The 18,134-nt window shown below is 37.6% G+C and overlaps 1 protein-coding gene and 1 pseudogene across 1 annotated transcript in view; both read right to left on the bottom strand.

Annotated features, from left to right (window-relative positions):
- The window catches only part of LOC119244444 (ankyrin repeat domain-containing protein 26-like), a 33,088-nt gene that overhangs the window by 2,157 nt on the left and 12,797 nt on the right, over positions 1-18,134 (bottom strand). The window contains exons 7-9 of the mRNA XM_037510218.2: positions 16,709-17,377; positions 7,830-8,032; positions 6,496-6,749 (exon numbers count right to left, since the gene is read on the bottom strand). Coding sequence (XP_037366115.2) covers positions 6,527-6,749; positions 7,830-8,032; positions 16,709-17,377 — 1,095 coding nt within the window. The 3' untranslated portion in view covers positions 6,496-6,526. The remainder of the gene's footprint in view (positions 1-6,495; positions 6,750-7,829; positions 8,033-16,708; positions 17,378-18,134) is intronic.
- LOC119244445 (Fanconi anemia core complex-associated protein 24-like) lies at positions 128-1,100 on the bottom strand (annotated as a pseudogene).

Below are 18,134 nucleotides of genomic sequence, written 5' to 3'. Positions count from 1 at the left end.
CCAGAGAGTAGGGCAGGACAACAGGCAGGCTCCAATCTGGACTCTTCCACTAGTTGCTGGAGAGGAATTCTTTTGTTGTGGCTTTGAAATATGAAAAGAAAACAGGATCCTGTCCCTTGTGGTCTAAAAGAACACTGCAGAACGAAGGCGGCAAGTGTCACCTGGACTGAGTGAAGAAGGAGTGAATTTGCTGTGCTGCTGCTGGTCTGACCACTGGCTCCAGTTGTTGGATGGAAGTTTTACCGAGTTGCTGGAGGCTTGGAAACTTCTGAAGCAGTAGGGGAGCTTTAGTTTTTCCAATCCCTGGGATCTGTTGCACGGTTCTAAGAAGGTGGGGCTCAGAAATCTGAGCCTGTTTCTTCATGAGAAAAGGGTTTTTACTGGGATCTTTGGTTTGCTCTTGAACTAACTTCATAATGAGGCAGGATGCCTCCCTCTGGCTGGCCACTGGAAGCAAGACCATCCCTAGGTCCAACACAGTAAACTTCTGTATGGCTGGGAAGTACTGTTCACTCATTTGAATTTTTTCAACTACTACAATCCCTTGAAGAGTATTAGAATTTCTAGCCCGAACAAGCCTCTTTCTGTAGCCATTCCCTGCCACCAAATCAGCGTCGGTGATACAAAGAATACAGGATCTGCAGGATAGGTAAAAATCTACCAGTGTCAAGCCATCCTCAAACACGAGTTTAACTTTCCCTTGCATCTCCTGTACCTGCTGGCACCCGTGCCATTTCTCATTAGCCACATGTGACCAAAAGGCAGGTGCATGGTGCCTGCACCATTAGGAGGACTCCTTTCCATTGGTGGCCTCAATCGAAGGAGGGAACCACAAGAAAGTGTTGGAGCAGATTGACCTGCACATGGTCCCACATTCCACTCCCAGCCGGGGACTCTTTGGTAGGAGCCCATCTGCAGTGTTGTTCTTTAAAGGATTGAATCATCTGCCAATGTCTAAGACGCAGGAGATTGGAGTGCTGGTTGCCAAGTCCCTCATTTATGCCGCCTGCCTGGTCCCTGTCACTCCGGCTCAATCCTCAGTCCACCTGGATCCATCACTATTTGTTTGTTTGGTTTTTTTTTTTTTTACAGAGTTCTTACTTGACAAGTTATAGGTCAAGTGAACAAAGTGTCACTTGAATCATAAACATAAATTATCATGGCCCCTAAATCCATTCCAAGAAGTGAGTCAGTTTATGATACCACAGTTCTTTGAATGAAGACAGCCAGGTCAACTTGATTAAAACCCCTGATAACTGCCAAAAATGATCCTATGATCTGTCTTCCTGTCATCCCCAAAAGGACCTTTAATCCTTGATTAGGTGAATGTGCAATGTGGAAATGGAAATAACCAGAAACCTTGGGAACACAGGACATTAATTCTGAGTTAACATTGACTCCAGGGAACCACAATGTAACTGTTGTCTACCAGAGCACACATTTATGGAGACTGGGTGCTAAATGTGTGGTTTTAGTACATAAATGTCCCAGAGGGTCCCCAAACCCACCCTACATTTTTCTTCCAAGTTCCATTCATCATGATCAGGATACGTTATAACTCAAAGCTGATAGATTCCCAACAAAGGTTACTGGCTGATACTGACTGACCTCTGGAGAGAAGACTATTATGGCAAATTGGAAGTTTCTAGACTGGTGCCTATCTAGACATAAGCAATATCACATTTTTAGAGGAAATGCAAGCTTTAGTATCACCATGAAGAACTCGAAAAATGCCGAGTTGGTGATTCCAACCACATGCTTGATGTCGTGTTGCACAGAAGATATTCTTGGACAGTGACGATGGATTATCATATGGTTAACGAGGTGGTGACTCCCAATGCAGCGGCTGTCGCAGATGTGGTTACAATTCTTGGACAAATGAACACATCCTCTGCTACCTGGTGTGCAGCTATGGATTGATCACATGCATTTTTCTTGCTAGTTCTTCACAATGTGCAGGTATGATCATAATGCACAAGGCTACCTCACTGCGGTTTCTCTCTGAGACACCTGTAGCACATTTTTAAAGAAAATCCCTCCCAGTGAGCTGAACTTTGAGAAGACGACCTGGCTGGTTACTTTATTCAAAAAAAAAAAAAAAAAAGCACAAATAAATAAGAGGCCAGATGTGAAAGCACACAGGTTTGTGGGATGAAGCCAATGGTTTACTTGGGTGACCTAGTCTTGGAAGGAACATGACTGAAAAATCATGTTTGGAAAAACACTACACAGAATTATAATCTTGAATGCATAAATAAATGATTCTTAAATAAATACTTTGTCGATGACTAAGATAACTTGTTAAAAAGAAAATAGAGCAGAGCCCTTCATCAGTATTCAAATGAAACGTTATTTATGTGCCACTACATTCCAAAATAGAAGACAGCAAACGTAATTTGTCCATTGCACATTGAATCAATTGTTATTGTGGCTAAGGATCAGCGCTTCCGATTTTCTCATTTCTCATTTATTCAGCAAGCATGTGCTAAGGTACTGTGACAACCACTGGAATGACAATACAGAGATGGCACGGTCCGCTCCTCAGTGATCATGTATGCAGTATGACAGGTATGAACAGGGAGCTACTGGAACACGGAAGGAACTTCACGGTTTTGTGTCACTATTTTCCAGCTTTTTGGTGGAGGTGATATATGAACTGATACCTGAAGGGCAAGGCAAGGATATGCCAGACAGAGAAGAGATGCGGAGCCAAAGAGCTGTAGAGAAGGTAATGCACTGTGGCTTTATACAGTCTCGGTCGGTCAGATGCTAAAGCAAAGGGACAGCAAAGGAAGTAGTGGGAGATAAGGATATGTAAGTTGGCAGGATCCAAATTTATTTGGCTGCTTTTATTCCATGCTGAGGATACTGGAACTTCCCTTGGGGGCAAAAGATAAACCCATGACAAACTAAATGAGTGTAGATTTAAAAGTCACCTATCAAGTGATAGCTATTGCTGGACCGAGGACTAGTTGATGAGTATAGGTTTTTGTTTTGTTTTGGACCTTATTACTAGAAACACAAGAAGCTGATGAAGCCCATCTTTTCTGAGAAAAGTTTCTGTGTGCAGGTTGCTATTTCCACAAGGATGAAAGAAGTGAAGGAAGGGTAGAGCCAGAAATAAATAGAGCTAAAGCAATCCTGAGGTAAGAGCAAACATGGAGGCACGTTACCTGATTTTAAACACTATGATTTAGTAATTAACACAATAGTGTATAGGAATAAAAGCAGACACAAAGCTTTGGAACGGAATCAGAGGCATGGCAATCCAGCTGCACATATATCAATTCCCAATTTATGACAAAAACGCCACAACCATGCAATGGAGAAAAGGACATCTCTTTAACAAGTGGGGCAGGAAAATCAGACAGACATGTGGGGAAGAAAGACCTTAGACCCACTCTCTAACTCCAAGTACAATGATAAGTTCATAAAGGATGAACAATAAAATACATAGAGGTGAGCATTGTTGATAGGTTTCAAGGCATCACTGACATAGATGTCTTTGGAGTCTATACTCTTAAGGCAAGGGAAACAAAACCCAAATAAACAGATGAGATGACATCAAAATAAAAACCTTTCACACAGCAAAAGAACATATTAGCAGATGAAAAAGACATCTCACAGAATGGATAAAATATCCACACAGCATGCAACTGACAAGGGATTGATATTCAGGTATACAAAGAACTCTTCCAAAGTAACTCTTAGACAACTTTTTTGAGGCATTTGAAGTCATTATGGAGACATGTCTTTCTGTATCTTGATAGAGTAGTGATTTTTGATCCTTCTTACTAAGACTAGCATAATAAACCAGTGCCCCACAAGAGGACCACGGACTTGGAACCACAACATTAAACTTAAACTGCTTTTTCACTTATCTAAAAACATTAAAAACAAACAACTTTTTCCCCCAAAACAGGCAAAGAAATTTCCTCAAAAATCTTCTCTAACATTGCTTCTGTATGTATATTCTACCTTATAAAATGATACATTATCTGATTTTTTAAAATTTTCGTGAGAAAAAGAATATTTAACAATTTAAAGCCATATTTGACTTTCATTTTCTTTCTCTATCAAATAATCCAATTTCACAACTTTGAAGTATCCACACCCATTTAGCTGCAAAGCTGAGTAAGAATTCTTAGCTTTACTGTTCCATGATTTATTATGACAAGAACCCAAATGCAAAAAATCATGTGAGACTTCTTTTAAAATGAGCTGTTGTTGCTTTTATGTTCATTAAGAAGAACATGAAGACTACATCAAATTAAAGAGCTTCTGCACAGCAAAAGAGACAATAACAAAAACAAAGAGAAACCCCACCGACTGGGAGAACATTTTTGCACACAACACTAATGATAAAGGACTGATCACAAAAATCTGCAAAGAGCTGATGAGACTCAACAACAACAAAGAAAATAATCCAGTCAAAAAATGGGCAGAAGAGCTAAAAAGGAACTTCTCTGAAGAGGAAATGCAAATGGCCAACAGGCATATGAAAAAATGTTCAACATCACTTGTCATCAGGGAAATGCAAATCAAAACTACCATGAGATACCATCTTACACCAGTGAGAATGGCACATATTAAAAAAACTAGCAACAACAAATGTTGGCGAGGGTGTGGAGAAAAAGGAACTCTTCTGCACTGTTGGTGGGAGTGCAAACGGGTCCAACCACTGTGGAAAGCTGTATGGAGATTTCTGGACCTACTAAACATAGAGCTTCCATATGATCCAGCAATTCCACTCCTAGGTATTTACCCAAAGGACACAGAAACATCAATTCCAAAGAGCACCTGCACCCCTATGTTTATAGCAGCACTATTTACAATAGCTAAGCTTTGGAAACAGCCCAAATGCCCAAAAATAGATGACTGGATCAAGAAGATGTGGTACATATATACCATGGAATATTATTCAGCATTCAAAAAAGATAAACACATGCAATTTGCAGCAACATGGATGGTGCTGGAAGGGATCATGCTCAGCGAAATAAGCCAAAAAGAAAAAGAAAAATACCGGATGGTCTCACTCATAGCAGGAATCTAGAAAACTTAAATAAGGGACCAGGAAAATGAATAACGATAAGAAAGTGAAAATCAAAATCAACAAAAAACTATGAACCAGAGACACTTTTTGGGGTGGGGGGCGGGAGGGGAGGGACTGGGGTCAGAATGGGGGGGTTGCAATTGTATGGGGAATATAAAAATAAAATTTATTATTAAAAAAAAAAAAAGGGAAGGGAGACTTTCAAGACTTTCAGAAACCACTCATGGACACTTTCCATGTATATTACAGCTATTGTCCCCTCCCCCTGCACTGTATTGAGGGAAAAAAAAAATATTAAGTATGAAAAAAAAATAAATAAAAACTTTTTTAATTTGCAAAAAAAAAAAAAAGCAGAACATGAAAACACCATCAAAACAGTAAGTTAATGTGCATTGATTGAAGTAGAAATTTTAATAAAAATGATAGCCAATAAAGCTAGCTGGTATTAAAAGATTCCTTTACATTGTTCTTGTAGTGGTCATTCAGTGATTGCAAGTTTAAGAAACATAAGTTAACTCGATTTTAAAAATTCAAATATTGGCCTCCCCGGTGGCGCAGCGGGTTGAACACAGGGCTGTGAAGCTGTCCAGCCTCTGCAGCGTGGGTTAGATTCCCGGCCAGCCAGGGAGATTTCCACATGGAGCAGCAGACCTCTCCTGTCCTGCCCAGTGCTCCCCTCAGCAGTGCTTTCGGTCAGTCTGCCTGCTCTGCTCCCCACTGTCTCTGGTGAATCCTCTCAGCCTCCCGCACCTCTGGCCTATACCCCAGCTATTATATAAATAAATAAATCTTTAAAATAAAATAAAAATTCAAATAGTTGTTTGATTTGACTATTTGGGAAGTGGTCCATATTTTATAAAAAAGAGATAAAAATGTTAAAAGATAAAATTGTGCTTAAGGATGTATTCTTATGTAAGATAGTGACAACAGAAATTAATTTTTAATAATTAATTTATGCTTAATTCATAAAAAGGAGTTACTGTAAATGATAACATCTGTTTAGATGTCAGTCATAAAGTTATTGCATGGTGGAAAAATGAGACAGGTAATGTACAGAGAAACTTTAAAATTCTGATGAACCACAGTCCAACTGAAATCAATCATAAAGTAAGCCAAAGTATCTCAAAGTATACTGCCAGTTATCAAGCATTAATATTTAATTTCTAAGATCTAATTAAACACAGATTTTCAAGAAATTTTAAATGTGTTGATTTAGCTACATCTAATTCAATAATGTCAGTGATTTTGAAAATGAGAGCACCAGGGACTTGTAATTTTAAATTTTATATCTACTTTATGAGCACAAGTAACTGACATTTACTTCGCGTGTATAAATAAGTCAGTTGAACAACTAAGAATTTTGTCTAAGTACAAATGAATATTGCATCAGAAATTTGAAATCCAAGGGAATATAAAATTTGTCAAAAGGTAATATAACTAACCTTGTCATAGTTAAGTGTGTGTGCTTTCTTTTTAAGGCCATGGGCTGAAGGTAGGAAAAGTTGTTGAATTTCCTCTTGTTGTAAGATAACTATCAAGCATGAAACGATTATTAAGACTATTAATAGAACGTGTAGCAGAAGATAGCAGTAGGTCTAGCCTTGGAGGAGGCGCGTTGAATACATATTCGTGATGTGTTTCCTTCACAAGAGGTTCAGTATTGACTTCTGTTAGCTTCTTGATGGCCCCGTGAAGACTGAAAAACCCAAATCCTTATATTTCATTTTTGCCTAAACAATTTGCACTTTAAAAACAAATGTAGCCATAACATGAATTTCCCATAAAACAATGTTTTAACACTCAAAACGTGTTGGTGCATACCTACTATTTACAATTAGGGGTTTAAAATTGTGGTAAAGAAGCCCATGTTTCTGGGAGGGTTCCTAATAAGTAATTCAAAGCAGGGAGGGTGGGCAGTGATGGAGGCGGCTTCAGGGATAATGTCAAGCATTTCCTTTCACTATCCTTACACATTTCACTCAGTACCTCTGAGAGTTAAACCTTTGGCACTGAAGATTCACTTAGAACAACAACTTCTATGGGAGAACAGGAGAGCTGCCTGGTGGCTGACTAAAGAGAACTAAACAGCTCCAAGGAAAACAAAGCCCCTAATACTGTTACAAAGGCACTGGTGTTGAGATCTACCCATTTGGGCTTCCACACACCTCCTCAAGCAGAAGCAGAACCCAATATTTATTTGTAGTCAGTCTGTAAATGATACTATCCTTCACCTCCTGCAGCTTTCCTCATTTCACTTGTATGCCTTTCTGGAGAGCAGAAAATCTAAAACTGTGAAGGATAATTTGTCTCAGGGTGCCCTCCAGCAATAGTGTCAAAGATCACATTAAGAAAATTAATTCACCAGTAGCCAAACTGTGCTAAGTGTAGTGATACTTGAAGACCACTTGAATTAAAATTGTAATCTTCAAAAAAATAAACTCATTAATATTTCTACTGGGAGAATTATGACAAGCAATTTTATAACAATAACACTATTTAAATTATAAAGTTTCAAATATCCTTATCTTAAAGTCTATTAGATCAGGTTAACTAGATGAAATTATTTAGGGCTAAAAATTAAATCATGTAAAATCAACAAAAGAGGAGATTCAAACAGTCCTGCAGTAACATTTTAAAGATAAGTTCACTTATTAACATTATTTTCCAAATAATAACTTCTTAGTAATTACATGAACCTGGATCTATAACAATTATGCTTTAGAGGTAAATAAGTGAACTAAGTTTCTTTCCTATAATTCCTGTTTTTACAACTTACGTGTTTACGGTAATTTGCAATGATTTTCTAGAGTTTGATTCTTCTAAATAGAGTTGCATGTATTTTTCCAATTTTATTCTCTGTGAGTCTAATTCAGTTTTCAGTCTGCAATTTTCAGTTTCCAAATTTGTATTTTTGACTTCCATTTGACTTATTGAAGTAGTCTGAGTATCTCCAAACAGTTCTTGGGGTTTTATTTGTGCCTAAAGAAAATTAAAAAACATTTTAAATGCTTATAATCTGGTTAATTATACAAGTTTCTTTCTGAGTCAGTGATTCAGAGAGCAATTTCAAACATGAAGGGCCTCCCTGGTGGCCTAGGGGTTAAGTATCTGTTCTATCACTGTGACCTGAGTTTGATCCCCGGCCAGGAAGCTAACCCACACATGGTGCAACAGACCTTTCCTATCTCACCTGTTGTTCCCCTTAGCAGTGTATTTCAGTAAATCCACCTGTTCTGCTCCCAATTCTGTGTCTGGTGAATCTCTAAAATCATCACCCCTGCCAACTGTACCTCTGGCCTACACTCCAGTTCTTCTAAGCAAAAATAAATTTTAAAAAATTGAAAAATTTTCAAAAATTTTTCAAATTTGAAAAAGTTAGTTTAAAAATACCAATATCAACTGAATTTATTGTGAATTATAGAAATGAAATTGAATCATGCCCATAGTTGTACTCATGTAATCTGATAATCCAAAGAATAATAGAATCAATTTTAAAAGATGGTAATTTAACAATATAAATTAAGAATAGTCTAACAGCGTGGTACTACTTTTAAATCATGATATTTTCTCACAGCTACCTAAATAAGATATTTCTGTTCCTGATTTTATATCAATATGACTTTATTATGTTAATAATATACAATGCTAACATGTGTACTTTGAAAAATATCATCCATTGACCTTCTTTATCATACAACTTCTTGTTTAAGTAAGTTAAGTTCAAGTAAGAGAAGTTGGTATCCTCTTGCCTAAACTGCTATGTAGCTTAGACAACAGATTCAAACCCCTAACCATTCTTCCCTGACCAATTTGCAAAACTTGACAACCCACTGAAAGTCTCAAAGGGAAGTGGAGATGGAGGCGAGACTAGTGGTGGCAAATTTCACACTGGGGAACATTTTCCCGCTTTTGTATTAGATCTTTACATTAACTTCAATTCTCGGCTTAAATCCTTCTGTCTCAGAATAAAAGTGAAGACATTCCAATGGCCTTCAAGACCCTTAGGACACTGCCTCCACCTACCTTCCTGACCTCAACCCCTACGAATTTTCCCTCCTCAATCCCTGCCCACTAAACATGCATACTGCCACCCCTCATTTGTCTGAAAATGGGGGTCTGGGGCCAAAGTAACATATCACAGAATTATACAATTCTCTTAGTGTTGGATAATCTAGGTCCAAATGATAATAATTGAGCCTTAAAATGAGAATTATGAGAAAATTATTTATAAAAATGTTCAAAGTATAAATCACAGTGAGAAGATTAAATCAGAATTTTGCCAACATTTGTCTCAAATTATAATTTCATGAAAAATAGATGCCTTTAAAGTGCTGAGCAGGTCTTTAGAACACATAATTTGAGACTAAAATATTTTCAAATTCAATTCAAACTGACATGAGTAAAAATAAAGCTATATCATCTGTTATCTAAAATAACCAAAAAAAAAAAAAATAGTAAAGTCTTCTGAAAGAAAAGTTCTATGAGATGCAGGCTCTACATCTCAGTTCATCTGAAAAATCTGGAAAACCTTGACTGTCAAGGTAATACACTTACTTGACTATTAATTCCAAAATATTCATTTTAGGTATGAGCACTTTTACCTACCTGCCTCATCATAGTACAAAACTGGGGTTACAAAGATTCATATTTTTATTTTAGCAGTATGACTAAGTTATTAATATCAGTCTGTACCTATTGACAACTTATTATTTGGCCTTTTAAAATTTCATAGGTGAGATTAGAGAAAACAAAAACTCTGAGGAGACCTACAAATAGTCCAAGGTCAGCTGGTAAGCTTGTGCGGAAAAGCGGTGCACTTGAAAAGCATACACGGAACGCGACTGCTCAGGTCCCCGAGCCTGCGACCTAGGCTTGGGGGAAGATGTGCAGGAGCCCTCATGGAGGTGAATCTCCCTCACTGAGTAGTCAGGCACATGGACATGGGAGCAGGGTGCAAAAGGCACCATTTCTGCAGATACTGAACTGGGCTACAGACTGCATCCTGGACCTGAGGGCTTTGGAACTGAGACCCAGGGCATGAAATTTGGGGCGTGGGAACCTCACAATGGTGGGGCACAAGGCAGACGCAGACCCGCATGCTGTTGAGGCACTCCACGTCACTCCCACTCTGTTCCCCCAGACACAAGGGGTAAAAAAAACAGTTCCCTAGGGTCACTAGGAAAGAGCTCTGGGGCCAACAAGCGACCAGAAAAAAATCACCAACACCCTATAGTTGGAAACCCTCTCTCAGGCACTGAGAGCGTGTGGGCCATGCAAACAGGGATAAGGAGGGAAATAAGGCATGGAGCAAGACCCCATCGTGGAACTGAGAGCTAGGCACAGGATCCAGGGCGTGGGACGTGCCATAGCAGTGGGCACTGCACAGGGTGACAGCCAGTGTTTTGGATCTGATAGCCCAGGAACTGAGACCTAGAGTGCAAAATTCAGGGTGTGGGATTCATAAAGCAGTGGGCACAACACCGGGTGAACACAGGGCAGACACAGCAACCGGCTTGAATAAGAGCCCGTGTTGTGATGCTCCCCTCCGCACCCCCTCTGCTACTCAGAGAACCACTCGGAAAAAGCACGGGTCAGCAAGTACGGACCTCTGGTGCCACCTCGTTACCAGAACTAAATCACTAACTAGCTAATTCCCTGTTGGAACTGAGTAAATATAGAGGGAGGGAATGTAAGGGACAGAGCCCAGCAACACAGCATCAACACTGGGTGGAGTTTTGGCCTACCAGTGCTGGTCTCAGTCTGGTAAACAGTTTCCGACACCCTTAAAGGAGCACTCCAAAGAGATGCCCACCAACACCAGTGGCACAGTGTCCCAACGCATAGAACTAATTAGAGAGCAAACAACAGGGAGAAGAAAAAGCATAAATAACCAAGCAAGCCCGCAGGAGGATACACCACAAAAAGAAATACAGTCACCAGAAATCAACAATGACATGGAAGAACTTCTCAGCCTATCAGATAGAGAATTAATAATCATGCTGATTAAAAAGCAGAAAGAAAATGAAAAGGAAAAAAAATGATTTGAGACAAATAATCACTGAACTGAAGAATGAAACTGAGACCTTAAGAAAGGAAAGAAAAGAAATGCAGGAGATAAAATGATTACTAGAGGAGATAAAGAACTCTGGGAAAAGCAATGAAAACAGAATCGATGAAATGGAAAAACAGATTAGTACTATCAATGATACAGAAATAAAAAGAGCAAAAAGAGAAAAGGAGAGAGAAGTGCAAATGAAACAGTATATGGAGACTCTTAGACAATTATCAGACTCCATGAAGAGAGGAAATGTAAGAGTTATAGGCATTCCAGAAGGTGAGGAGAGAGACAAAGGAACTGAGAAATTATTCAAGGAGATAATTGAAGAAAACTTCCCAAGCATGAAAATGGAAATGAATATAGACATACAAGAAGTGAGAAGAACTCCCAGGTACCATAATGAAAAGAAAATCACAGCAAGATACCTAATAATAAAGCTTGCAAGTGTCCAAGACAAGGAAAAATTAATGAAACTGGCAAGGAGGAAGAAAAGATAAATTATATGGGAAACCCAATCAGGTTAACTTCTGACTTCTTCGAAGAAACATTACGGGCAAGAAGAAAATGGAGTAACATATTCAGCAAACTTCAACACAGCAAACATCAACCAGAATACTTTACCCTGAAAAACTCTCCTTCCTCTATGAAGAAAAAATATGAACCTTCTCAGACAAACAGAAACTCCAGAAATTCATTACAACTAAACCCCCACTGCAAAAAATTCTACAAGAAGTCCTAAAGCCAAACCAACAGAGGAATGAACAAGAAGAACAGAATAAAGCAAGGAATAAAATCACAAAAAAGCCAAACAAAATGGCATACACAGAAGCCAACATATCAATATTAACTCTAAATGTAAATGGATTAAACTCATCAATAAAAAGACACAGAGTAGCAGGCTGGATTAAAAAACAAAATCCAACCTTCTACTGTCTCCAGGAAACACATTTAACCACAAAAGATAAATACAGACTGAAAGTAAAAGGTTGGAAAACAATCCTACAAGCAAATGGACCAAAAAAGAAGGCAGGAACAGCCATACTTATATCAGATGAAATAGACTTCAAATTAAAAAAAGTAAAAAGAGACATAGATGGACACTACATTATGATCAAGGGGACAATACATCAGGAATATATAACACTCATCAACATATACTCACCTAATGAAGGGGCACCAAAATATATTAGACAATTATTATCAGCTCTGAAAACAGATATTAAAGAAAATACATATATAATGGGAGACTTCAACACCCCACTCTCACCAACGGACAGATCAACAAGACAAAAAATAAACAAAGACACTACAGACCTAAATAAAGACATAGAACTCATGGTCTTAACAGACATCTATAGGACACTGCACCCAAAAAAATCCAAGTACACATTTTTCTCAAGTGTGCATGGATCATTCTCCAGAATCGATCACATACTGGGCCACAAACAAATATCAACAGATACATGAAGATCAAAATCATTCCAACTATCTTCTCCAATCATATAGGCATCAAGCTAGAAATAAATCATGAAAAGAAAACAAGGAACCCTCTCACTTCATGGAGATTGAAATCCACACTACTGGAAGACGACTGGACCAATGAGGAGATCAAAGAAGAAATTAAAAAATACTTTGAGTTGAATGACAGGAGGACACCACTTACCAGAATGTATGGGATGCAGCAAAAGCAGTAATAAGAGGAAAATATATAGCAATACAGGCTCACATCAACAAACAAGAAAGAACTCAAAGAAACAACCTAATCTCACATCTCAAAGAACTAGAAAAAGAACAACCAAAAAACCCTAAAGCCAGTAGAAGAAAGGAAATAATAAAACTCAAAGCAGAAATAAATGAAATGGATATTTAAAAAAACAACCAAAAGATCAATGAAAGCAAAAGTTCGTTCTTTGAAAGAATATAAACAAAATAGACAAACCTCTAGCAAGGCTCACAAAGAAAAAACGGGAGAAAACTCATATAAATAGGATTATAAATGAAAGAGGAGAAATCACAACAGACTCAGTAGAAATCAAAAGAATAATCAGAGATTACAATGAAAACTTATACGCAAACAAATTCAACAACCTGGAAGAGATGGACAAATTCCTAGAACGATATAATCATCCAAAGCTGGACAAAGAAGAAATAGAACAACTAAACAGACCAATTACAAGCAGCGAAATTGAAGCAGTAATCAAAGCACTCCCCAAAAACAAAAGCCCAGGCTCAGACGGCTTCACAAATGAATTCTACCAAATGTTCAGCAGTGAATTAGTGCCTATCCTGCACAAACCCTTTCAAAAAATTTAAAAAGAAGGAATACTACCAAATGCATTCTACGAAGCCAACATTACACTAATAACAAAACCCAACAAAGACAGCACAAAAAAAGAAAATTACAGGCCGTTCTCCCTAATGAACATTGATGCAAAAATCCTCAACAAAATCCTTGCCAACAGAATCCAACAATGCATCCATAATATAATTCACCAAGTAGGATTTATTCCAGGGACACAAGCATAGTTCAACATCCAAAAATCAATCAACGTAATCCAACACATCAACAAAAAGAAATATAAAAACCACATGATAATATCCATAGATGCTGAGAAAGCATTTGACAAAGTACAACACCCATTCATGATAAAGGCCCTTGAAATTCTCGGGATACAAGGAACATACCTCAACATCATAAAGGCCATCAATGACAAGCCAACAGCCAATATCATTCTCAATGGTGAAAAGCTGAAAGCATTCCCATTAAGATCTGGAACAAGACAAGGATGTCCACTCTCACCACTGCTTTTCAACATAATACTGGAAGTCCCAGCCAGAGCAGTAAGACAAGAGAAAGACATACAAGGAATCCAAATAGGCAAGGAAGAAGTTAAACTATCACTATTTGTGGACAATATGATAATATACATAGAGAACCCCAAAACTCCACAGAAAAACTAATTAAACTAGGGCCTCCCCCGTGGCGCAGCAGTTGAGCGCTGGGTTTTGAAGCTGCCTGCAGCCTCTGCAGCGCCAGTTCGATCCCTGGCTGCTCCCAGGCCCTGGAGGAGGGTCCCACAAGGCGCACAGACCTCTCCTGCCATGCCAGCTGCTCCCCTCAGCAGTGTACTTCAGTCCTTCTGCCTGCTCTGCTGCCTGCTCTGGCTCTGGTGAATTCTCTCACCCTCCCACGCTTCTCACTGTACCCAGTGCTTGTATAAATAAAAAAAAAAATCTTTAAAAAAACCCCAAAACTAATTAAACTAATCAATCAGTTTAGTAAAGTGGCATGATACAAAATCAATGCACAAAAATCAGTAGCCTTCCTACACACAAACAATAAATCTGAAGAAGAAGAATTCAAGAAAACCATACCTTTTATTACTGAAACAAAAAAAAATCAAATACTTGGGAATAAACCTAACAAAAGAGGTAAAGGACCTATACAAAAAAAAAAAAAAACTATAAAAGGCTATTAAAAGAAATAGAAGTAGACACAAAGAAATAGAAAGACATCCCCTGCTCATGGATCGGAAGGATTAACATTACCAAAATGACCATTGTACCAAAAGCAATCTACAGATTCAATGCTATTCCAATTAAAATTTCAATGTCATTCTTCAAAGATATAGAAAAAATATTGATGAAATTCATATGGAGCCACTGAAAACACCAAATATCCAAAACCCTCCTTAAAAAAACAAGAAGGGAATGGAGGCATCACACTCCCAGACTTCAAACTATACTACAAAGCAATAATAATCAAAACTGCATGGTATTGGAACCAGAACAGACACACAGACCAATGGAACCAAAAAGAAAACCCAGAAATAAACCCACAGATTTATGGTCAACTAATCTTTGACAAAGGAGCAGGAATATGCACTGGAGCAAAGAAAGTTTGTTCAATAAATGGTGCTGGGATCACTGGGTCACTACATGCAAATGAATGAAACTTGCCTACTACCTCACACCATGCACAAAAACCAACTCAAAATGGATTAAAGAACTAGACATAAGACCTGAAACCATAAAATATACAGAAGGAAATATAGGCGAACCACTACATGACATGCACCTCAAAGACATCTTTACAGACACATGGCCCAAAGCAGTGATAGTGAAGGCAAAGATAAACAGCTCGGACTACATCAAATTAGAGAGCTTCCGCACAGTGAAAGAGACAATAACCAAAACAAAGAGAAACCCAATGGACTGGGAGAAAATTTTTACACACAACACTAATGATAAAGGACTGATCTCAAAAATTTACAGAGCTGATGAGACTCAACAAAAATAAAGAAAATAAACCAGTCAAAAAATGGACAGAAGAGCTAAAAAGAAACTTCTCCAAAAAAGAAATACAAATGGCCAACAGGCATATGAAAAAATGTTCAACATCACTTGTAATCAGGGAAATGCAAATCAAAACTACCATGAGATACCATCTCACACCAGAATGGCACATATTAAAAAAACTAGCAACAACAAATGTTGGTGAGGATGTGGAGAAAAAGGAACTCTCCTGCACTCTTGGTGGGAGTGCAAACTGGTCCAAACACTATGGAAAGGTGTGTGGAGATTCCTCGACCTACTAAAGATAGAGCTTCCATATGATCCAGCAATTCCACTCCTAGGTATTTACCCAAAGGACACAGAAACATTAATTCCAAAGAGCACCTGCACCCCTATGTTTATAGCAGCACTGTTTACAATAGCTAAGCTTTGGAAACAACCCAAATGCCCAAAAATAGATGACTGGATCAAGAAGATGTGGTACATATACACCATGGAATATTAATCCGCATTCAAAAAAGATAAACACATGCAATTTGCAGCAACATGGGTGGAGCTAGAAGGGATCATGCTCAGCGAAATAAGCCAGAAAAAAAAGAAAAATACTGGATGGTCTCACTCATAGCAGGAATCTAGAAAACTAAATAAGGGACCAGGAAAAAGAAAAACTATAAGAAAGAAAAAATCAAAATCAACAAACAACTATGAACCAGAGACACACTATGGGGGGAGGGGTGGGGAAAGGAGGGGCTGGGTCAAAATAAGGGAGTTGCAATTGTATAGGGAACATAAAAATTAAAAAAAAAATTGAGGACAAAAAGGGTGATTAGATACGCAAATTGTAGTAAATCTCTCCAATGCAATACTACTCAGTAATAATTTTAAAAATACATGTTGATATAAAAAAGTCTTTTAAAATTATTGAGGCACAGCAGTATATTTCAGTCATCTGCCTATTCTGCTCCCCATTTTGTCTTTGGTGAATCCTCTCACCCTCCCACACCTTGACCTGTACGCCAGCTCTTGTATAAAAATAAATCTTTAAAAAAATAATAAAATAAAATAAAATAAAATAAAATTTCATAGGTGACTCTATGCCTTTATATTGTGTAAAGCACCTCTCAGGTCTAATTGTTATTTACTGGACACAATAGATGGTTGTAAGCTGACAAAGCAAATATGATTATAGAGTCTATATATTTCTCACATTCACTAGATTCAATCTTTAGCCTTAACCAATTACTTCTTTTGAGTTTTCCTTCAGAAAGTTTGAAAAATATCATTCTTAATGGAATACTTACTTCTCTTGCTGCTTTTTCCTCTTCATACTTATATGTTCTTATTTTCAAACGATTACATTCATCAATTAACTTGTCATTTGTTTCTTTTTGCTTCTCATTTTCAGTTTGAAGCCTTCTTATAGTGTCCTGAAGCTGGCCTTGAATATTCACTAATATCTCCTCTTTATTGTCAGTTTTGTTGTAAGCCTCATTCAGTTGCTGTTGAAGCAACATGTTTTCCCTTTGTTTGTGAGATAATCTCTCCTCTAAATGTAGCTTCTCCTCTCTTGTGCCTTGGAAATGACATTCTAGGTCTCTCTCGGACTTGTGACTTTGACCACGATCTTGTACAGCAGCATCCTGTCTACGATGGCAGGATTCAACTTCTGATTTCAGTGTTTCTGTTTTTAGTTTTTCATTTTCCAATTGAGTGCTTAGCAAGTTATTTTCACACTTTAGAACAAGAAGTTGTTCACAATGTTGAGATACCGTTTTTGTAAGTCTTTCCTCACTCAGTTGTATTGTTTCTCGCAGAAAATCATTCATTTCTTCTAAAATTTCAATGGTCTTTTCTTTTTCCTGGTTTTTATTTTTCATTGTATTTATTTCCAGTTTTAGCATACTGATTTCATCCTGCAAAGTGTGGCTTTTATGTACTGGATCTTTCTCTCTTTCATTACTCTCAGAAGCCTAAGTAAAATATAGATTTTGTTAGCAGTCAACAAGATTACAATTTCTCTGAAATTAAAAGCAAATGATATGCTTATAAATGTAAAGATGGCAATAAAGGCTTTACAACTAAAACAAAATCAGTTGGACATCAAAATTTACATAAGTATAACTGCCCCAAAGTTCAGGAATTTAACTGAAGACTGAGTCCATGACGATAAAAAAAGGAAAAATGAGAAAACTAAGAATCTCAGAATTGGAAAGAGACTAGCTATGAATTACAACAAATGCAGAAGGCATAAAAGATTAGTGTATATCTTCAGACTGATTCAATTTCCTAAAAGTTTTCTTTTCCCTGAGATTCCATTTATATTGTACTTTTTCAGCATTTTTAAGGTCAGTTATAAGGATTCAATCTATTGTTAACTGGTAAACCCAGGCATGGTAGTATGCCTGAATTTCTAAGCTACACATATGAATGAACTCATTTAGATGTCAATTCAGGAAGGGAGAAGTTAAAAATACAAGCAAACTACAGGATTTCCCCAGGTCCTCTGACTCTACTAGCGCTAGTGTACCAAACCGCATCTGCTTCCTTGGAGTAAATATATTGATACAAAAGAAGTCTTCTGTTTCAAAGCACTAAAGGTAAATAAGGTGAAATTTATATGCTCTCTTTAAAAATCATGAGATTATTCCCTGGTGCAGTTAGTTTTATTTCTTCTTCAAAATGTTTAAAATAGTAATAAATGTGAAATAGAAGACCACTGCAGAATTT

This window comes from Talpa occidentalis, unplaced genomic scaffold (genome assembly GCF_014898055.3).
Source record: "Talpa occidentalis isolate TD23 unplaced genomic scaffold, MPIMG_talOcc4v2.1 talOcc4.14, whole genome shotgun sequence".
NCBI lineage: Eukaryota > Metazoa > Chordata > Mammalia > Eulipotyphla > Talpidae > Talpa > Talpa occidentalis.
Note: the sequence above shows the minus strand (reverse complement) of the source record. Positions and strands in the feature narration are given on the sequence as shown.